This window comes from Neofelis nebulosa, chromosome 4, assembly GCF_028018385.1.
Source record: "Neofelis nebulosa isolate mNeoNeb1 chromosome 4, mNeoNeb1.pri, whole genome shotgun sequence".
In the NCBI taxonomy this organism is placed as follows: Eukaryota; Metazoa; Chordata; class Mammalia; order Carnivora; family Felidae; genus Neofelis; species Neofelis nebulosa.
Window position 1 is genome coordinate 34,361,893 of NC_080785.1, and position 23,953 is coordinate 34,385,845.

General features: G+C 33.9%; 1 protein-coding gene across 1 annotated transcript in view; it reads right to left on the minus strand.

The window, feature by feature from the left end:
* Positions 1-1,602: 1,602 nt before the first annotated feature.
* Positions 1,603-23,953, minus strand: part of CAPZA2 (capping actin protein of muscle Z-line subunit alpha 2) — a 60,129-nt gene continuing 37,778 nt past the window's right edge. The window contains exons 4-10 of the mRNA XM_058724511.1: positions 20,512-20,575; positions 16,148-16,354; positions 14,032-14,111; positions 10,343-10,421; positions 8,213-8,284; positions 3,472-3,534; positions 1,603-2,622 (exon numbers count right to left, since the gene is read on the minus strand). Of these exons, the coding sequence (XP_058580494.1) occupies positions 2,482-2,622; positions 3,472-3,534; positions 8,213-8,284; positions 10,343-10,421; positions 14,032-14,111; positions 16,148-16,354; positions 20,512-20,575 (706 nt within the window). The 3' untranslated portion in view covers positions 1,603-2,481. The remainder of the gene's footprint in view (positions 2,623-3,471; positions 3,535-8,212; positions 8,285-10,342; positions 10,422-14,031; positions 14,112-16,147; positions 16,355-20,511; positions 20,576-23,953) is intronic.

Below are 23,953 nucleotides of genomic sequence, written 5' to 3' on the forward strand. Positions count from 1 at the left end.
TTCTGTCCCCTCCTACTTTAGCCAGTAACTCTCTTGATCATATTGTTATGACTAATAAGTGTTAACTCCTCAAAATCTCAATTTTAAACACATCACCCTAACCACTGCTTCCTGCATTTCCGGGTCATTCCCTTCTAGTACCCCAACTCTAACCATATATAATCCACTGATTGTACCCCATTCTCACTATCCCTCCCTTCCTTTCTTGGCCTCATTTCCCCCGCTTACCTACCTTAAATTCCACAGGTGATCATTACAACCCTGCCCCCCTCTTCCTGTGGTTAGTCAGGCTCTCTTGGCAAAACCACAACTTTGGTTAAATTCAGTTCATCTACTCTATGCCTGCACCCATGCAGCTTTATGCGCTTAAGAGAGCCATACTCACTGGTCTCACTTTAAATCATCACTAACCTTGAGTCAGCCTTCACTCTGCCTGGCTACCAAACCCTGTTGCCCAGGCCCATTCACTCCCCCATTCTTCCAGCCAAGAGTACCCCTCTACCTCCTGTCTCCAGTATCTAACTGCTACATGGTATTTCCCCTTGAAATCTAAAACCAAGCTCCTGACCAGCCCTTCCCCTCAAATCTCCAATTTCTCAACCCCAAAATGTCTCTGACATTTCTCTTTATCTCACATTCTGCAATTAAACTTTGGGCAAATCTTCTTGATTTCACCTTTAACATATACCCAAAACTCACCACCTCTGTAGCCAATAGCTACCACCTCAGACCAAGTCAGCATTTGCTCTCAACTTAGGTCAGCCTCCTAAGTGTTCCCCTAATTTTGCCCTGGCCTTCATACTTCAGCCTTAAGGCATCACCTTCAAGACAACTGCATGTATTTTCAAGACAACACTCTAGACCATAAAATAGCCAAAGTAATTGACCTTCAGGGGATACACACCATGACAGTCTAACTGATATGACTGAGCTAGCCTATTAAGATTCATCTAGTACTTAGCTCAGAATTATCATTAAGACTTTTGAAAATGTCTTTTTAAAAAGGGAAGAGATAAAATAACATTGCTAATTCATTTTCTTCAGAAATCCCAATATGGCAAAACTTATATTTTAAAATTAGAGAAAACAATTTAACCAAAACCATCAAATTTCATATTAAATTCTCAATGTTTTCAATGCCCAACACTGATTTTTAAAAAGGAATTAAATAACATGCTTTCACTGAGAAATTTTTAAATTCTATACAATTCAAGCTAATGAAATATTTTATTGTACATAATAAAAGTGGTGTTTAAAAAAAAACACTTCCAGGCCCAGACATCTGCAGGAGTATGTGAGGAAGGGATTCCACTGGAGTATAATAAGCAATACTCGATTGAATGAAACCATAAATCCACCCCACTCTCTATAGTAAATACTAACATTCACCACAGGTTTGAAATCCTGTAGCATCAGTACATGTATATTTTAAAATATTACAAACATGCTTATGATGCATAGGAAGACGGAAAAATTTAGACTGTAATGCACACCATATGTACTCCCAGCTTTTCTAATTTACAACCAGTTAAGAATCACAATATCCAAAGAAAGTATTTTAAAATAGTATGTGACTCACTGATAAGTGATATTCTACTCAAATAAATAGGAAAATTTTCATTTTAATGTCACACTGAATTTCAGTACTTTTCAATCCAAGAAAAGAAATAAACTGAGACATGGTCATGAGTTCAGGATTATATATATTACAATTTGCCTTGTTATAATACATTTGTGGCTTTATGATAAAAATAACTCAGGGACATATGGAATTCAAGCTAATTTGCGTAACTGTCACAAGAAAAGAAGCATTAAATGCATTTCTGAAATAAGTATTTTCATTTAATTTCAGAATCTCAAAACAGCATTAGACCTTGGCCTCGTTTAAAAAAAGTTTAGTTAAACACTAAGCTAGCTAAATAACCTTCTTGAAAGGTCCAAACACAATTGATATAGAAAATGCTTTCCCTCTAATCTCAATCTTACATAAATGGAAGAGGTGAGGGGGAAAAGGTAGACAATTTCTTTAGCAGCATATATGGCTAAATCCATCAACCACCTTAAACTAGAATGTCCATTATTGACCCCATTAAAAAGAACTGGGCAAATATCAAAAGTTACCCACTTCATAAACCAAAAGACAATAATTTTAGGGTTACGATAAGTAAAATATTTTTGAAAACTTCAAAAACTTTTAACATTAAACTAGAGGAGTCATCTCTTAATTGTAAGAAAGATAGGTATAACAGAAAGTAAAAGACATTTAAACTTAACTGATTTTCAATCCTCTGTGAACAAAAGAAATGAGAAAAATAATGGTTGATTAGCTAAGCTTTGTGCTCTAACCAAACTAATTAATTACAGTGATTTTAAATGGCAACAGCCCACCTGACTGGGTAGCTTGACAGTTCTGAATACTTTTGCAATGATTTTTTTTAAAACGCAAAGACACTAAAATGATCCGGTCATGCAGTGTTCATCTTATGCATTCTGCATCTCTTTGCCAATCTTGTAGCTAAGGATCTTGTTCCAATCGATCTTAGTGCGTGTAACTGGCAACTGTCGACGTAAGGCTTTGAAAGTAGTGTCCGACATTGTCTGATAATTCTCACTGATGGCGGTCTATGAAAAATAGTAGTTAAAGTTTAAAAAACCATCGGAACAGAACAATTTATAAAACACAAGAGATGTTTTAGGAAAAATCTTTATTTAAGCAGCCTCTTTCACTGTTTTTAAAAAGTAGGAAAAAAAAAGTAAAATAAAAACCCCAATGTGGTTTTAAATGCTATTTAAAAGCAGCTAAGAACAAGCTTATTATTTTTTTAAGTAAGTTCTATACCCAACATGGGGCTTGAACTCACAACTCTTGAGATCAAGAGTTGCTCTTGTGCTCTACTGATTTAGCCAGCCTGGTGCCCCTAAAAGAAGTCTCTGATCATTATGAATAATTAATTTAATGAAATGAACTTGCAAATTAGATTTGATATTTGTGTGTCCTCATTGTGAATCTATTTTACTATTTCACTCAGAACAATTTTATAAATTACTGTTTGCAAGGACCAGAAATGTGGCCAATCCACAAATTAAATGCCTAAGTTCAAGAGTGTAGTTTAGAAGCTGATAAATAATGTAAAAAGTAGAGTATAAAATGAAATAAGAGCTAAGAAAATTATACATAATCCAATTGCTTTGGGAAATACTACATAAATTAAAAATTTCAATCAGAAATAAAATAAACATTTAAAATCTTAGCATATTGTGACCAATACTCAGAAATTACAGTTGGCTACAACAGTTTTGGCTACATTTTTGTAAGTTTGCCACTGAAACAAAAGAAACAAAAAACCCAAAACACTGTATTTTATTATAGTGAAACAATGAAAAAAAAGTCAGGCTTATGACTGAAATTAAAATTTCAGTGCCATAATTTATCAGCAAATATAAATCATGTAATAGTTTTGAAAATCATACCTGGTATTCATTTTCTGCAGCTTCTACAATCTTTATAAATTCTTTTGCTGTCTGCACCTCATTCTGAATAAAAAACAAAACCAAAAGTAAATAGTAATTTAAAACTACACTATTTCAGTTTTCCAATTTTTTTGACTATAGTTGACACACAATGTTACAGTAGTTTCAGCTGTACAACATAGTGATTCAACAAGTTTATACATTATGCTGTGCTCACAAGTGTAGTTACCATCTGTCATCATACAACACTACTATAGCATTATCAATTATATTTCTTATTCTGTGCCTTTTATTCCCATGACTTTATTCCATAACTAGAAGCCCGTATTTCCCACTCCTCTCCACCATTTTGCCCATCCCTCACCTCAACTCCCTCTGGCAATCATCAGTTTGTTCTCTGTATTTATATCTGCTTTTTGGTTATTCATATATATATATTTTTTTAGATTCCACATGAGTGAAATCCTATGGTATTTGACTCTCTCAGTTTGACTTATTTCACTTAGTATAATACCCTGCAGGTCCATCCATGTTGTTGCAACTAGCACAATCTCATCCTTTTTAATGGATATGTAATATTCCGTTATCTGTGTGTATAACTGTATATACATAATTGTGTGTGTACACGTACACACATCTCCCACATCTTCCTTATCCATTCATCTATTGATGGGTACTTAGGTTGCTTCCGTATTTTGTAAGTAAGGTTGCAATAAAAATAAGGGGTGCTTGCACAATTAGTGTTTTCATTTTCTTTGGGTAAATATCCATTAGTGGAATTATTAAATCATATGGTATTTCTATTTTTAATTTTTTGAGGAACCTCCATACTGTTCTCCACAGTAGCTACACTAGTTTGCATTCCCACCAACAGTGCATGAAGGTTCCTTTTCCTTTATATGCTTGCCAATACTTATTGTTTCTTATCTTTTTGATTTTAGCCATTCTGATAGGCGTAAGGTGATATCTCATTGTGGTTTTGATTTGCATTTCCTGATGATTAATGATGTTGAGCATCTCTTTATCTGTCTGTTGTCCATCTGTATGTCCTCTGGAAAATGTCTATTCAGGTCCTCTGCCCATTTTTATTTTTTTTATTTTTTATTTTTTTAAATTTTTTTTTTTAACGTTTATTTATTTTTGAGACAGAGAGAGACAGAGCATGAACGGGGAGGGGCAGAGAGAGAGGGAGACACAGAACCGGAAGCAGGCTCCAGGCTCTGAGCCTTCAGCCCAGAGCCCGATGCGGGGCTCGAACTCACAGACCGCAAGATCGTGACCTGAGCTGAAGTCGGCGCTTAACCGACTGAGCCACCCAGGCGCCCCATCCTCTGCCCATTTTTAATCAAACTGTTTTTTTGGGTGTTGAGTTGTGTAAGTTCTTTATATATTTTGGATATTAACTAACCCCTTATCAGATACATCACTTGCAAGTATCTTGTCATTCGGTAGGTTCCCTTTCTGTTTTGTTGATGGTTTCCTTCACTGTGCAAAAGCTTTTTACTTGATGTAGCCCCAGTAGTTAATTTTTGCTTTTATTTCCCATGTCTTAGGATACGTACTTTGAAAAATGATCCTAATAGCAAGATCAAAAAAAAAAAAAAAAAAAAAAATCACTGCCTGTGTTCTCTTCTAGGATTTTTATGGTTTTAGGTTTCACATTTAGGTCTTTTAATCCATTTTGAGTTTATTTTTGTGTGCACCAGTATTATTTTTAAATAAGTGTGTCAATGTATGTATGGTTAATGGTTTACTATAATTTAATAAATAACACAGATGAAAATTATGACAAAGGGAAAAAACTATAAGATCAGTTATCCTAAGTCCAAGGGGAACTAGGCAAAAATATTTTAAAAGTCTACAGAATGAGCCTGGTTTCACTGCTTAAGGAAAGTGAAGTCTTAACACATATTGATGGCGCCTTGGTGGCTCAGTTGGTTAAGCATCTGACTTCAGCCCTGGTCATTAACTAGTGGTTTGTGTGTTTGAGCCCCAGGTTGGGCTCTGTGCTGACAGCTCAGAGCCTGGAGCCTGCTTCGGATTCTGTGTCTCTCTCTCTGCCCCTGCCCCACTCATGCTCTTTCTCTCTCTCTCTCAAAAATAAAAATAAACATTAAAAAAATATATTGATAAAAACTTCAGTTATAACACTTAACATGAATCTGACAATCTTGTAGGTAAGTAGTCACAGATTTCTAATTAATGACTATCTAAATATTATTAAATAGGTACTGAACAATATTTACCACCATAAAAATACATTTTAAAAATATTAGGAAAAGCCTAAAGCTGAAGGTGAGGGGCACATGGGTGGCTCTGTCGGTTGGGTGTCTGACTTCAGCTCAGGTCATGATCTTGTGGTTCATGGGTTCAGATCCCATATTGGGCTTCATGCTAGCAGCATAGGGCCTGCTTGGGATTCTCTCCCTCACCTTTTCTCCCTGCCCCTCCCCAACTCCCTCTCAAAATAAATAAACTTTTAAAAATAAAGTTTAATGTGAATTTACTGTAGTGTTTAAATATGTTCTGGAATATATGGCTTTCTTTACTTTTTCCTAACAGTAAAAAAGTTAATAAAAATCTAGACTTTTTCATATATCAGTAGTAATGTAAAATTCTCTATCTTATTTTATGTATCATACATATTTGCATATATATATTTACATTTCCATAACATGTGCATTTTTTGTCCAAAAATAGTGGAAGGAAGGAAGGGAGGAAGAAAGAAAGAATGAAAGAAAGAAAGAAAATAAATCCTGTGTAAGGTAAAGTGAAAAATGCATTTCTAAATAGCAGCACAAAAGGCGTGTAAGTCAAGTTTAATTACTATGGCTGTCTCTCACAACTCCAGTCTATAATTTTGTAGACAGCTGTCTAGTAGGAAAAATCTTTGCTCAGTGTCAAACTCCCTAAAGAAGAGAGTACCAAGTACCCTGTTAAGCAAATAATGTTACATGTATGCATATGATATAGAACAATACCAAATACAGTCTCATGGAAAACCAGACATTAGTTTCTTTTACTGGCAAATTTTACAAGTAGAGTACCATTTAGCAAAAGGCAGAAATCATCTAAGTGTTAATGAAACATTTTTTTAAATACCAGCTCTCATCCCTTCTCAGGTAGCATCTGGCCTTACACATTGACACATTTCTTAATGTTAAATCAAACACTTTCTTATATTAAAAATTAACTCTTTATATTTTAGGTTAGCTAATTGTGTATATTAGTAGTTGATGTTTATAATATATTGGTACTTTTAGGTGTACCTAAAGTATTTATGGGAAAATGTAAAATCTGACTATTAATGTTATATTATTAATATCAGTGGGACAAAAAAAATTCCACAAATAAATAGCTACATATGTAACGGAAAGAGAAAACTCTGTGGGGAAATAAAAGCAAGTTCAAAGTTTCTTGAATTTGAAAGCTGAACTTCAGAAAAACTTCATTAAATCATAATCCAGATAGAGGAGAAAAAAATAGTTTAAAAGTTAAGTACACAATCAAAGACCTAAATTTAAGAGGTAAAACTACAATTTTCTCAGAAAAAAATACTGGGGTAAATCTTCATGACCTTGGGTTAGGCAAAGGTTTCTATTAATATACCAAAAATACAAGTAACAAGAACAAAAAAATAAATTAGACTACATCCAAACTAAAATCTTTTGTTCTGCAAATGATACGATCAAGACACATGGAACAGGAGAAAATATTGGCAAATCCTGTATCTGATACAGGACTCCTACCCAGAATATATAAGCAACAATCACAACTCAACAATAAAAACACAAATAACCAATTAAGAAATAGACAAAGGATCTAAACAGACATTTTCCCAAAGAAGACCTATAAATAACCAATAATACATGAAAAGATGCTTAGTATCATTTTCCATCAGGAAAATGTAAATAAAAATCACAGTAAGATTCATCATTCATTCATCATCTGAATTCAAGATTCATTCATATCAACTAGGATTGTGTAAAATGGTGAAGCCACTTTGGAAAAAGTCCGGCAAAAGTTCTTCAAATGTTAAACATAGAACGACCGTACGACCCAGCAATTCCACTACCGCCAAAGAAAAATTAAAACAAATTAAAACAAAAAAGAGTACACAAGGTTCACAGCAGCAAAAAGTAAAAAACAACACAAATGTCCATCCAACTGATAAATGCAATGTGGTATATGGAATATTATTTGGGAATAAAAAAAGTATTTAGTACTGATATATGTTCCAACATGGACACACATTAAAAACACTAGGTTAAATGAAAAAAGTCACAAAAGACCACATATTGTAGGATCCCATTTACGTGAAATGTCCAGAATAAGCAAGTCCATAGAGTTAAAAAATAAATTCACAGTTGCCTATGGGCTAACAGGGGTTTGGGGAAAGGGCTGGTGGGGGGATGGGGAGTGACTGCTAAAGGGTACTGGGTTTTTGGAAGACAAAAAAGTTCTAAATTAGATTCTGGTGATTATTGTACAATCTTGCTTATATACTAAAAAACATGGAATTTTGTACTTTAAATGAGTAAATTGAATGGTATGTGAATTATATCTCAGGAAAGCTGCCAAAAAAGTCAGGTACAGATTTCTAGTTACTTACCATCTTTAATCTACCTAAAAACACTTCAATCAGAAGCAGAAATATTACTTAAAACATTAATTCCAAAACTGTTCTGGTTTTATAGAAGCATTAGGTTGTTGAAATTTTATTTTGGAATTAATTACTTACAGACACTGTTAGGGAATCTTGTATATCTTTATGACTCACTAACTGAACATTACCATCTTCATAATAATGAACCTATTAGAAAAAGAAATTATAGACACCACATTACAGGAATCATCAAGATCTTCATAGCTTCAACAATCACATCAGTGCAAATGACTATCAATTTCCACTCTAAACCTAGACTTTTCTGCTGAGCTCCTGACCTTTCAAACCCCAGTGAAACTTTCTGCTCTCAGTCTAGTGAGGAAACAAATTTGCAGTTCATGCATTTACTCAGGCAAGCCCTCCACCAACCTGACTACTGGACGTTTTTACCTCACAGATATTCTACTGGTACCTAAACTCAAGATATCCAAAACTGAGCTCACAATATTCCCTCCCAAATGTTGCTCCTCTTTTGTGCGTTTCCACCAACCATTTAATTCCTCGAATTCAGACACGAATTTATTCAATAAACATTAACTGAGTGATTACTATATATGCCTGCTACTACAGGAAGTTCTAGGGACGCACAGCTTTTAAAAAAAAGAGTCCCTGGCCTTATATTCCAACACAACACAGTAAGAGTTATGTACAAAGTCTTGAGACTATGAGATTTAAAGAAGGATTTCAGAAAAGAGGCAACAATACTTGCATTTAGCAATATGAGTATGACAACAATTAAACCAGGGAAGGTAAGGCAACTGAACTTAGAGAACAGCATTCTTTAGAAAGGCTTGGAGATACTTATAGCTGGCGTGTGTGTGAGACTGGAGAGGGAGAAGAGTGGCTAGAGAAATAAATAGATAAAGACAAGTCAACTTTGGGCCTTGTATGCCATGCAAATATGTCTGGACTATCTAGTAGGTTAGAGTGGTCTTAAGTAAGAAAGTAATATATCTAGATTTACATTTTTAAAAATTATCTTTGCGATGGTGGCAATGTGAAAAATAGGGGATGGCAAAGGGTCCAGTAACTCAACAAAATAACAATTATATGCTAGGCAACATGCTAACTGATGAAGATAGAACTGTGAGCTAGACAATTCCAGCTCTCAACAAGCTTTGGCTCAACAGAGGCTTAGAGGCTTCATTTTAGAAATTATCCAGGTGAAAGCTACTGAGGCCTAACTATCGGCCTCATTGGTCATCATTTATCAAGAATTTCATGTCTGGCTCTGTTCTAACCATTTTGCCCGTATCAACTAATCTTCAGACAATCATCTGAGCTTTCTATTGTTGTTTTCGTTTTTTGACTCATGAGGAAACAAGCAAAAATGGCTAAATTAAATGACTTCCTGTTGTCACACAACTAAGCGAACAGTGCTGGGATTCAAACCCAGGCAGTCTGCTTTCAAAATCCATGCTCTTAGCCTCTATTGTCTTGCCCTTAATGGACAGTTATACTGAGACATAAAAGCAATAGGATAAAGGTAAGAAATGTATAGTGGAGTCAAATGATAGAAGAGCAGTATCTGATTCATCTTTATTCCTTTATGGCTTTTAGCACAACACCTTTCATGGTAGTTAACAAATGTACTGAATAAGTAAGTGAACCAAGACAGAAAAAGTCATTTCCTTTAACTTGTTTAGTAATATTTATATTCAAATACTTGGCCTTAGTTATTAAAGGTTTTTCTATATAAACATTTGAGTTTACATTAAGAGTCAAAAAATTCAATTATGGTGGATTTCTTATAAGAAACCAAATAGGAGTACAGAAGATACTTAAAGGATATATGTCATATGTACATATATTAATATATACATATAATAAATAGGTATTTATAATCTAATACACATCCATATACTAATATTAAACTTCACAATTCCACCTAATTCAGAAGACAGAACAGCACAACTCAAATTCAGAGGATGCTTGGATGAACAAACTGTATGATGAGACGACCAAATGGTAGCATCTAATTTTAGCTGTGTTTTGAGAATCTGTAAGCTATCCTTGCAGATTTTTGATGAGTGCAAGGTTATTTGAAAGATGAAATCAGCACTACTTGTTTTTCCCATTACCTCAAAACAAGGATCTGGAAAAGAAATGGTGATTGTGTACTAAGAAAATGTAAACTTATGAATTAGTTGTTTCTCTGTTCAGAATCATCTCAAGATCAGTAAACAAATACTTTTTATTTCATACCTGAATTTTCAAGATGCCAACCACTTGAGTGGTTGAAGGAGTGATTGTAAACTTCCACTCTGACCTCCAACGACCATTCCTTAAAAATAAAAACAGCAGCTGTAAATAAGGTAGGGAAAATAATTTGAATAAATTTTAAGTTCCAGATTTAAATGTAGTGCTACAGCATGAGAGTAAGTGGGAAGGACACTGGATATTCATTTTTTAATCACTGAAATATTTAAAAGAATCAAAGGGTTAAGTTCAGTTATGAGCTATATTTAATCTTCAACCTATTGATAAAAAAGGGCCTATATAATGGATGGAACTAAAGAATTCTAAAGCTAAGGCTTAAAATACAGTTCAAAACTAAATAATATAAACTACTTTTGGAGAAAATCTTAAGCTACTTCTTCACAACCGACACACTTGCGCTTTAATTAAGAATAAACTGAGTAAATAGGTGAAAGGGAATAGGAGATACAGGCTTCCAGTTATGAAATTAATAAGTAACGAGGATAAAAAGATAGGAAGAGGGAATATAGTCAAAAGTATTGTAATAAGGTATGGTGACAGATGGCAGTTTTACTCTTGGTGAGCACAGCATAACTATAAACTCGTTGAATCATTACACTGTATACCTTAAACTAATTGTGACCTTGTGTGTCAAGTATACTTCAATTAGAAAAAAAAAAAGAATAAACTGAATAAATGTTCAAATCATCAGGGGCCTTCACAAATACAGTCAATGCAGTCTGACATTCAGTGAACCAAATAATTTTAAAAAAGAATGGACAGAAATACAACATTTCAAGGTTCTGATATTTAGATTATATAAGGAATTGTACGAGTCAATTTTTTTTTTCTTTTCCCGTTTTAGGATTAAATTTCCACATAAAAGGTATAACCTCTTCTCACTTCTCAAAGGGACTTTTCGGGGGCATCTAGTAGCTCAGTCAGTTGAGCATCTGACTTTGGCTCAAGTCATGACCTCGCAGTTCATGAATTTGAGCCCCATGTCTGGCTCTCTGCTGTCAGTCTGTCAGCATGGAGCCTTGGCTTTGGATGCTGTGTCTCCCTCTCTCTGCTCCTCCCCCACTTGCGCTCTCCCAAAAATAAATAAATATTTTAAAAAACACAACTTTTGGCATACAAATTAACAACATTAATGGTAGGAAACTGTGACATCACAAACAAGCAACGAGTATACTGTTAACTCATTTTTGTCTCCCAGATAATGAATTTTATCCTGTTTTTTTCTGCCTTTTCGCAGCAACCCTTCCTTCTACCTCTATTTGCTTTTTGAATACTAAAGACATATTATGAAATGCAAACTGATACCTGTTAGGTTTTCCTGAACAGTATACCATGTATTTCTAAAATAGCCATAGAGCTAATGGATTCACTATACTGGCTTTGCTATAAAATTACTTCTGGGATCCTTACAGTATTCTTGCAATCTACCCAATCATGAAAATCCATAGAATGAGAGTACTCTCATAGCTACAGTTAACACTTAACATCTGAAAAGTGCTATTATTAGAACAATGTTTCTGATCTACAAAAGAGAATTTTATACCATGTCTTGATATTGAATGATATCCAAAATTATCTATAAGTAGCTCATTTGGAAAAAGAACCTAGGTCTATTTATTTTTTATTTCATGATTCCAAAAGAAGTTACAGTATTCCTTTTATTTGGGTATTAGTACTGAGTAGTAGTGAGTTCTAAGCACATACATTTCAGATTTATTATGCCCACATGCATATATCAACACTGACTGCAAAAAGAAAAAAGTAATTCCGAATCAGGTAATGGTAACAATTTAAGAACTATTTCAAAAGATCCTTCCACAGGCATTACTACCATATAGTAATGGTAAATGATGCTCAGTAGATGGTACCCTTTTATCAATGGAGTACATACTTGAGATGTCCTAGACTTTATATTCTTCCCTTCTCTTTTATTAACACTGTAATTAATAAATGTGTTTTTATTCAACAAACATTTATTAGGCCTCCAAAAAACTGCTAACCATTAGGGAAACAGTAGAGACCAAGAAGAGAATGTACTAGTGAAATCTAAGAAACGCCCATGATTAATACCTTTCAAGTTTTATTCCATCTGTATTTTAGGCAAACTGAAGTATATTTCTTTGTAACAAACTATTTAAGATTGTACTGAGATTATTGTGGTATGTCATGTTTAACACTTTGGAATGTCATTTAAAATTTATCTTTTCTAAAAAGTGGAAGTAAGTTTTAACTTCAATGATACAATGTTCATAGTGGTAGTATGGGAGAAAAATTCACATTTTTGTGAAGCAAATTCGTGAGAATAGAAAAGTCAAGAACAAACATCATCTTCATTTTACAGATGCTAACGCTCAAGTAAGTTCTATTTTTGAAAACTGATTAGTAAATTCACTATAACATCTCCAATACATTTTAAAGTAAAACTTAGTAATAAGAATTTTCCTTTAATAGTTCAACCTCAGTAAGATTGATTTTTGGATATATATCTTAGCACAAATACAATAAATTAATAATGATTTTGTGAAGATTTATTTCTTTAGGATATTGGTAGGTTACTGCTACAAGTTTTTATGCCTAAAATGGAGACACTACATTTATATTAAGTTCATAAAAGTAACTTTGTACACCAGAATCTTTAGGGAACTGCAGCTTGTCATAAAGGCATATGTTTACAGATGGAATTGATTTTCCTTCAGTGATAATGGATCTGCATTCCTCCAAATGTTCTTGGTTAACCTTGTAGCCTTGCATTTATTTCTAAGATGGTTAAACAGTGGAGCAATCTTGGGCCATGGACCAAATCAGTCCATAGGGGTTACTGATACCTCTTACTGCTACCCTCAAGAGCACAACCAACTTAGGTAACAAGTCAAATATTATGACTATACTTACTCTGATGATCTTAGCATGTATTAACAAAACAGGAGATTAAAGGTAAACACTTCACTCAATTCTGAGTTTATGAAGTCTTGCTGAGCCTCAGAATTTTATTAAAAGAGGTATCTCAGAAACAGTCTTGTCCAAAAAATAAAAAAGCCCAACAACATGTCAAAGGTCCAAGATTAATAGGGAAAGTCATTGCTTTAGGGAACTGGGCTTTTATAAGAATTAATCAACAATATAATTTGATCACAAAATTATAATCTAGTTAAAATGAAATTATGATTATAATCTGCCTCATTGTATAAAACATGTCATCACTTCCTTACATTGGCCAACCAAGCACACTAAGCAATCTACATGAAAACATCTACTTCAGAGCCCCCAAAGTTCACCAGAAAAATCACTGTTCTTTCCTTTATGATCACCTCTGTCTTCCTCTCCCATATAAGTCTCACTCAGGAACAATCCCTTCTCAGAATGAGCATATGGGCTTGCCAACTGGTCTGCTCACAGCCACAAATGTTCTCTGAGGATGCTGCTTGCAAGTCTCTAAAAACACTCAATGTAATCCCACGCTCTTTTCACAGAGTGTCAATGGATTTACTGCTACCTTTAAATAAGTATGCAGATTATGAAGCAAATACCTTTCTTATATGAAAAGGCTGAAGTTTCATGTTTAGACTGCACTTAGTCAATTATAAACAAATAAGGTATAGGTCCAACTAATAAAGCAAGGACTACAAAGGATATAAACAATGTCAAAATTCCCAAAACACAGAATTGTCACTTACCAAAAGTTTTTTGCTTGGAACTGATGGCTTTCTATGCATGCAATAATGGTTTGCTGTCCATCTATTTTTTTACCATATACCTTAATGGCAAAAATAAAATAAAATAAAAAGAAGAGTGAATTCAGGGCCACAGAATGTTCAACTTTAAACATCTATAAAAAAAAAAGTGTGTATCACTTTGATAGGAACATATAAAAGAATACCAAGTAGGTCATTATTTCAATATAGTTGCTAGAAAAACAAGTACTCTAACACATACACCTATAATCACAAATTCTTAGTGAATCATGAAAGAGCTCAAAATTTATTTATTTACATTAAATGTTTATTTATTCTGAGAGAGAGTGCAAGTGAGGGAGGGGCAGAGAGAGGGGGGACAGGGGATCTGAAGTGGGCTCTGCATCAACAGCAGCGAGCCCAATGTGGAGCCTGAACTCACAAATCATGACATTATGACCTGAGCTGAAGTTGGATGCTTAATCGACTGAGCCACCCAAGTGTCCCAAGAGCTCAAAATTTATGAAATAGGGTTGCCGGGCGGCTCAGTCGGTTAAGCATCCAACTTCGGCTCAGGTCATGATCTCGCAGTCCATTGAGTTCGAGCCCCGTGTCGGGCCCTGTGCTGACAGCTCAGAGCCTGGAGCCCGCTTCAGATTCTGTGTCTTCCTCTCTCTGTTCCTACCCTGCTCATGCTCTCTCTCTGTCTCAAAAATAAATAAACATTAAAAAAAATTTCTTTTTAATTATGAAATAAAACTCATTATTACACTCTAAAATATTCACAAACATCCTAGACATAGCAAACTTTTCATTCCAAAAACAGGTATCACATGGACAGTTTATTTTAAATGTATAGATACCAATTTGGCTGTTTACACACAAATAAAAATTGGATCTACATTGTGATTATCATCTTTGTTTCCTTTACGATCTTAGGGGCTGCCATTTCTTTAGTCATTTTACAAAGTATGAGGACAGAGCTGAGAAAGTTCATTTACGTAGAGATGAGAAAGGTCATTAATAGAATGCCTGTGATAATATGATGACGTCATTTCACCTCTTGCTTACTGCCTCAAAAGTAATGGATACTTTTGTGTCTTTCAATCCTCCTGGAACAAGTAAGATTGTCATACTCAACCTAGCGATCTATTCTTGAGTTATTCCTCCAAAATAATTCTAATCAACAAGATTATAATTCAAAGAATTTGTAAAGTATTTTTGGTTATGTTGCAATTTTTCCTCAAGTAATTACTGAGAGCTAGATACTTAATGGGACCATATGAATTTCTGTCCTACCCAGAAAACTTCTGAGAGTGAAATGGGATACTACTGGTAATATTAATAATTATGTTGGGAAAACAAGTATAAACAAGGATGTATGGTAACCTTAGGTTCCAGAGGTAGGCAGAGGCCAGGTCCACAGGGCCACAAAAGTTTGGACTCTGTTCAGAAGCCTGGATTCTATCCTAAGTGTAACTAACGGAAAAACCTTTGAATGATTTCAAGCATAGGATTTTCATGATCTGATCTGAATTTCAAAAGATCATTCAGGCTATGGAAAGGATCAAAGAAACACAAACTGTGGGGACATGAAAAGACTATTTGGATACAATCTTATGAGAAAAAGAAAAGAAAAAGCATTCCTAGATACTATCATAGTTTATCCTGAAAATATAAAAATAGGTTAAACCTATGAAAGAACAACATTAAAAAAAAAAAAAACTTGATTATAAAACATGCAGGGACATGACTCCACTTCCAAATAATTTTATTTGTTCTAAGAGCTTATAACTTAATGAAAAAAAAGTCAGATGTAAAGTTAGTGAGATGAGTTGTGAACAAGAGATTAAAGAATCTTATCAAGCTCTAATCAATGCAGGACAATTCTTACATGGATTTAATTCAAGGTACAACCATTTTTCCATTTTAGGCAATCATAATATATTTACTATTTAGAGTTTCTTGAAAAAATATTCTTAGAAATATTTACTTCAAGGAAAAAAATGGCAAGTTATAAAATACCAGTTCTGTAAACTATTAAAGATTTCAGGAGACCATAAAAACATTGTCATATTTACGTAAGACAGAAGAAAAAATATGCATATCGATGACTTACAGTGCAGACCCCATTTGGATAATGTTCTTTTACATAAGCTCGCAGAGCAGTTTCTACTGAAGTTCTCCATGACTCAACTGCATTTTCTGCTTCATATGGTCTTGGATCAGTCGCTTCCTTTCTTAAGTGATCAAATTTGAAACAGATTCTGTTTTTGGGATCCAAAAACTTTCCATTTCCCAAGTCTCCATGTTCTGTTATCAATACCTTTAATGATGCAATGAATTTTGGAAAAAAAAGTATTTAAAACAGCATTTAAGTACTAATATACATTAATATAGATTCACTTAAACTTTGTCCTTAACATGGTAAAATAATTCTACTCCAAGCAACAGATTTCACTATATGGCACAACTATAGTAATTCAAATGAGGCTATTCTCATTCAGCTTAGATTAGTGGATCTGACTTTCTCCCAGTATAACTTCTGGCTACCTGGTGAAAATAATGCATCTTTTAATAAACTACTGGAGTTTTGTGGGTTTTTTTGAGAACTATAAACAGTTTATTATTTCTGTACTCTGTTTCCAGTCCACAAAACTAGGAAAATGGTAATAACCTCCAATGAGAATGGTTACAAGAATAGCTTTAACGCTGACATAATACTCTTCAGTGTGTCCTATATTGTTCCTGGGCCCCAAATCTCATCTACTGTGAAGTGCCTGCTTATTTTTATAATCTATTCATTGACAGCTGTTTTCAACAGACTTCCAAATTTTTAAACATGTAACTTATTCATTTGTGTATATTTAAATTGTACATGCATAAATCTGATATTCTGTGCTTTATTTTAAAAGTTTCCCTCTTTTTCTTCCCTCCCAACTCTCCCAATCTTTGATTCCTTACCTATGTCAGGACTTCCCCCTCCCTCTGATAACAAATCATGTAAACATAGGATGTATCCTTCTAAATTTTTTTCAGTTCTATAATCCTACATAGATAAAATACACATCTATTTATACATACACACATATACAGGGTTTTTTGGGGTCACTGTTTCACAAGAATGGAATGAAAATGTGCACATGCACACACATTTTTCTGCATCTGGCTTTTTTCATCATCAACATTATACTTAGAGAAATCCTTCAAAGTCAACTGGTAAACCTCTTATTCTTTTTAATGGCTGCATAAATGTCCCATAATGTAAATATAACATAATTTATTCTGCCATTCCTTTACTGATGGAAAATCTCTTTATTTTCTGGCTGTTTTTCTTTTTGGGGGGGAGGAATAGGTACATTAAAAATTTTAAGTATTTTTGTACATAAATTTTAACATACTAATGTTTTTATTTCCATTAAAGGCTTCTACATCTCTTAAATAGATTTCCAGCAGTGGAGACAGTAGGTAAAGGGTCTATATGTTTTTAATTCTTCCAAAAAATGGTTGTGACAATCCACATTTTTATGAACAGTATATAAGATGTACTTCCTTTCACATTACCATCATCAATAGGCATACAATTCTTTCTTTGGTCTAACAGGTATAAAATTTCTCATTACTTTAACTGTATTTCTCTGACTACTCATAGATCTAAATTTCTTTTCATGTGTGGGCCATTTGCTCTTCTGTGAACAAATATTCTTTAATATTTTTCATCTGAGTTGTTTTTTGTCTTATAAATTTACGAGTCCTTTGTTTAAGGTATCTGTTTCATTTTATGGTTAAAATAATTATTATGTAGCAAAATGTCCATCTTTTCTTCTATAGTTTCTGGGTTTCCAGACTTTAAGACAGTCTTCCCTGCCTTAATATTGTACAAGTAGACTCTTTTCTCTTAAAATTTTAATCATCTTACAAATTTTTAATCTACCTGAAATTTATTTCTGTATATTGTGAGACAGAGGTTCAACTTAACTTTCTTGACAGAAACCAGTTGTGTCAATTTTTTACTTTTTGTCTGTCTAAATGATGATCTTGTCATGTAAAAAAATTTTCATATATTCTGGGACTAAATTCTGGTTCTATATGCTGCTGTATTGATCTGTTTATCTACTTTATACAATACCATTCTGATTTGACTTTACATTGGTTATAAAGCATCTTCTGCTATCTAGAAATTCTCTTACCTATTCTTATTGTTCTTACATGTTCCTTGTTTTTTTCCCAAGCATGTATTTTTTTTGCATAAATCATGAACATTTTGACCAATTAAAAAAACTATTAGGATTCTAATCAAATTACATTAAAGTCACATTTTAATTTTTAAGTAATTTAACTTTCTATTTCAAAATGGAATGTGGTGTTGCCTTCCCATTGTTCATCACAACCTGTTTTGTGTTTTGTTTTGTTTTTTAAATTTTTTCTTTAATGTTTTTATTTATTTCTGAGACAGAGAGAGACAGAGTATGTATGAGCAGGGGAGGAGCAGAGAGAGAGGGAGACACAGAATCCAAAGCAGGCTCCAGGCTCTGAGCTGTCAGCACAGAGCCTGACGCGGGGCTCGAACCCACGGACTGTGAGATCATGACCTGAGCCGAAGTCGGATACTCAACCGACTGAGCCACCCAGGCGCCCCCTCACCTGTTTTGTGTTTTAAGAAGATAACCACGATTGTCTTCACAATCTTTTGTCTTTCATATTAAAATTATTACTAGGTTAATGCACAGTTTTACCATTTAAAACGGAATTCCTCCCCCTCCAACCATTTCTAGTGTAAAGTACTCATTTGGCACAATAGAGAACAGCTAATGAGTTTTGTATACTTACCTTAAATTCAGCCATCCCACAAAATTTTTTTAAGTCTAGCAGTTTCTTTTGATTGGGAGGTTAGTTATATAAATCATGCCACCTAAGAGTTTTCTTTTCCTCCCTAAAGCTTTAAAAGCTCTCATTCTCCTGTCTTATTTGCCATACCTCCATTTATGTTAGATAATAGTGATAAGCAAACCTGGCAAATTGTCTATTTTAACTAAAATTATTTTATTGTTTGTAGTCTATGATATTTACTGTGATTTTTGTTAAAAAGTCTACTCTATTTAAGAGGTTTTATTCTATCCCCAGGTAACTTAGGGATTTTGTAATGAGAACTAGCAAATTCCTTTTCACTGTCTAGTGATACATCATAAAATTTTTTTCTTTGATTTGTTTGTTAATAGAGAAGACCAATATATTGTCTTACATGGAACCACTCATGCATTTTTGTAATAAATTCTATTTAGTCTTCATATTTCATTCTTTTTAATATATTTCTGAAGTCTATTTGTTAATATCTATTTAAAGTTTTTAAATCTAGGATCATATGTGAGATTAGTGTAGTTTGCTTTTTTTGTTTTACTTTTACTAGGTTTAAGTATTAATAGTACGCTAAGTTCATAAATGAGTTTGGGAGCTATCCAACATTTTAAAAAGGTGGATTCCCTGGACCCAGCAAATATTCTTCTAGGGATTTATCTTAAGAAAATAATGGTCAATGTGCCCAGAGGTACAAAGATGTACAATAACTTTGTTTACCATTAAAGAAAAACAAAGAAAAAAACAAAAAACAAAAAAACCCCAAAAACCCAACATTTCCCAAGGGAAAAGCAAATTTAGGAGATTCATAAAATGAAACACTACACAGCTTCATATATGTGCATACACGTGTATGTGTACACACATATGTGTACACACATACCTGCCTATACACATAAGCTTGTTTTCTGTGCAGTTACAAGTCATCTTCTGTCTACACTTTCCCTGTAAATACAAGACTACATACTACATAATGAATAACGCCAAAAGCAAGCTTTGACATAACGAGCCACTTAGAATTGTTACAACTCTCATGTTCTACCTACCAGTTCCTTCTGTATATTGTTTTACATAAATTGTGCTTCACAAAAGCACAATATGAATTAATATAATCATTGTTCGATTATTTATAACTCTAAACCAAAAAAACCCCCAAAAACAAAAAACAAAACTAGTGACCTTTGGTAGCTTTTCTTAGCAATTCTAGCTTTCACTTTGGAAAGAAAAGATTTAATAATTACTAAATGCTAAGTTACTCACATGAAGAACTGTAGAATTCCAGAGCAACCAAAATATGATATAAATCTTACTAATATATATTCTAGATTTTGGATTAATATAGGATTGATTTTTTTTCCTATAAAAAACAAGAAAGTAGATTTAAAGCAATTATTTTCTAAAATCTCAAAAGAATTACATTTGAACACTTCTAAAAGGGACTTTCTGCTAATAGTATTATTGGTCTCAACAAAAGAAACCAAATTTTCAATTACTTTGCCCATAAGTGGCTATGATTAAAACGAACACTTTTTAATCTTTACACATACCATTTCACAATTCTTATGGAATACATTAACCATTATAAATGAAACAAAGAATAGTCAGATCCTGTGTTCATATGAAACATACCTGATCTTCATAACCTTCAATTTTTACTGGAGTAAACTGGTCCAAATTATACTGTGCAAATGCACTAAAAAAGAAAAAGGCCAATTATTCAAAGTTACAAACTTACCACTCTTAAAATATCATGAACAATTCACTTGTCAATAAATCTCCTGCACTACATATGGCAAGTTAAATAAAATTATAATTCTCCATTATTGATCGTATATTAACTAAAATTATTATACAGATATGGCTACTTTTAAAACTGATGAATAATAACCAACCTTCAATGTTTAGCAAAAGAAAATTAAATCAGTAAATATAATTTGACTTTTCACTCAAAACCTTGAAAGTAAAGGTTAGCCATCTACATATCTAATTATTCAAGTATATATTTAGTACAAAATATACCAGGAAACAGAGCAGGTGCTAGGAGAGATGCAAAGAGTAATCAGACAGATCCTATGATCAAAGGACTTACAGTTGAATAAGAGATAATAGATAAACATAACCATAACACAAAGTAGAAAGTACTATAAGACAATGGCCAATAAAGAAGCATCAAGGAGAATTATTTATTTTAATTTAATTTAAATTTAAATTTAAGTTTTATTTATGAGAGAGAGAAAGAGAAGGTGCAAGTGAGCGAGGGGCAGAGAGAATCCCACGCAGGCTCCACACTGAGAATGGGGCTGGAGCTCACGCGTTTGCAGGGCTCCAACTAACGAACTGTGAAATCATGACCTGAGCTGAAATCAGCCTCTTAACCAACTGAGCCACTCCAAGGAGAATACATATTTTTATTTTTTCAACGTTTTTTATTTTATTTTTGGGACAGAGAGAGACAGAGCATGAACGGGGGAGGGGCAGAGAGAGAGGGAGACACAGAATCGGAAACAGGCTCCAGGCTCCGAGCCATCAGCCCAGAGCCCGACGCGGGGCTCGAACTCACGGACCGCGAGATCGTGACCTGGCTGAAGTCGGACGCTTAACCGACTGCGCCACCCAGGCGCCCCGAGAATACATATTTTTAAAAACTATATTCCATGAAGGCAAGAATAAGAAGAGAAGTAGGGGTGATTTCATTAGAAATCTGACAATGAGAAATGGCCTTGAAATAATGGGTAGAGTATTCCATTTAGAGAGACCAGGATAAACAAAACACATGAGAAGATAGGTTAGGTTCACACCATAGGAAGCACCAAGCTCAAGGCCTGACACATAGCATTCTGTTCAATTATATTTACTAAATTAAACTGAAAGGCCCTGGTTGATAGAATAATTACTTCATTTGGGAGGCAAAGCAGAATCACAGAAACTTTTTGAGAAGGAAGAACCTAACTACCTCTAGAGAAGATTAATCTGGTAGCAGTGTGGATGACAACTGGACAGTGGAGCAACTAGAGCCAAAAAAAAAAAAAAAAAAAAAAGGAGTTAGGTTGTTATTAGGCAAATGTCCATGTTAGAACTGCTGAAGAGTCTGAACTAGGAAATGGTGATAAGTTGGATTTGAGAATAAAACCTCTCTATTCTATGAGTAATACTAAATTACATATTTATGTAATATATTTATAGGAAAGCTTTTCATAGTACAAAAAATTATCTAGAAAATAAGTATGGATCATATATATAACCTGGGAATTTTTCCTCCACTTAACAGAAAAGATATTGAGTATTTTAAAATTTGGAAATACATCTCTAAACCTATTCTACCTGGAAGATTTTCTAGATGGCAAGACATCCACTGAACTTTGAGGTATTAGCTACTGAGTCTCCTCTAGAAAGGAATGTTTGGTTGAGCAAAGCACTACTGATAAATTAGCAGACTAGCAAATGCAAAATCTAGCAAAGTAGAATTAAATTACTAGCTGTCAAATTCCTGACACTGAATGTTCAAAAAAGATGGCGGGGGGGGGGGCGGTGTACACATAGAAATGCATGATGTGGGAGCGGGGAGGAAGGGTAGTACTCACTTCTGATCTTCTTAATTCATTAAAACTATAATTTTCCTAAGAATAGCTTCAACATAGCCAGGCAGTTACTACCCTTTAAGTGAATTGATCTCAAAAGTATGTTTGAGATGAAAAAAATAAAAGTTTCTAGATCTCTTAGATATTAGGATTCACTTTCCAGTGAAAGACATATTTAAATAATATATGTAGATAGTAATTTGATTCTAGGCCCTTTACTGCCCATAATACCAAACCCCATCCATACATCACTTGGGAGTGAGGAATAAAGAGGAAATCTGAAAAGGAGACTATGAGTTTAAAATAGGTAAATTTTTTTCTTAAATGCTCAAAGCAAATTAAATAGGTGACAGTTACATGGTATTGTGGGAAAGGTACTCACTAACCCAGGACTCAGAATACATAATACCGAGGTTTTGTCCAAACCCTGTTATTAGCTAGCATGGGGCCCACTTACCTTATCTATAAAAAGAAGGGTTTGGACTAGATGACTTCTAGAGTCCCTTCCAATTCAGAAAACTTACTCCATCCACCCAGTCATCATATACTCACCCACCCCTCCACCCAGGCAAATATCGACATGTTAAACCCTCTATTAGATACAATAAAAACGTGATTTCTCTGCTCTTATAGAGTTCTGTAGCCCAATCATCCATTTCTAAATACTTGTTCCTGTATTTAGATTTTTACACCCATTAATGTTAGTCCTGCACCAGTCACACATTATACTTTTCACCAGGTGTCTCTCTCAGTTTAGCCACTTTATTTCCCTATTTACTATTCAAACCCTGTATATCATTTAAATTCAGCTCAAAGCCACTTCTAAATAGAAATTAAAAGTTCCTTCCTTTGGGCTCCAAAAGCTTTTGATACGCCCCTATTATGATAATATTTTATTTCATTTGGCCTGATACTAAACATTTCTGACTCCCCATTAGAAAATCCCTAAGAGGTTTATTTATCTCATTATCACAGTGAAGTCTGGCATTCATAGGTCAGTTGAATAAAAGGCTCTTTCTGGACACTTAAAAGTTAGACTTGAGAGTACCAACTCTCTGGTATGTCTACTTTTCCATCCTATGAAACATACTGAATTTGTGCCCACAGTAAAAATATCCCATTAAAACCACTCAAGAATAATAGCCATGTTTTTCCCCTTACAAAAAGATAGGAAGAAGGGGAAAAAAGATTAAAAGAGTTAAAGCAGCAGGGAAAAGGTGAAAGAAAAAAGAAGTACATATATGTACGAAAGAGAAGTACCTGAACAAAAGAAATTCAATATCAAAGATCACAAGTTGCAAGAAATGCGACTACAGCTATGCACTTAACTCTGGTGAAACCGCCACCAGCACACGCTCTAAATGTTTTTACCATGCCTTGCAAGTTTTGGTTACATAGTTCTGGACAGCCTCAATGATCGGTGATAAAGTTTCTTCAGAAATTTGGAGGTATCGTAAAAGTAATTCAGAACCAAGTTTAGTGAATAATGAGAA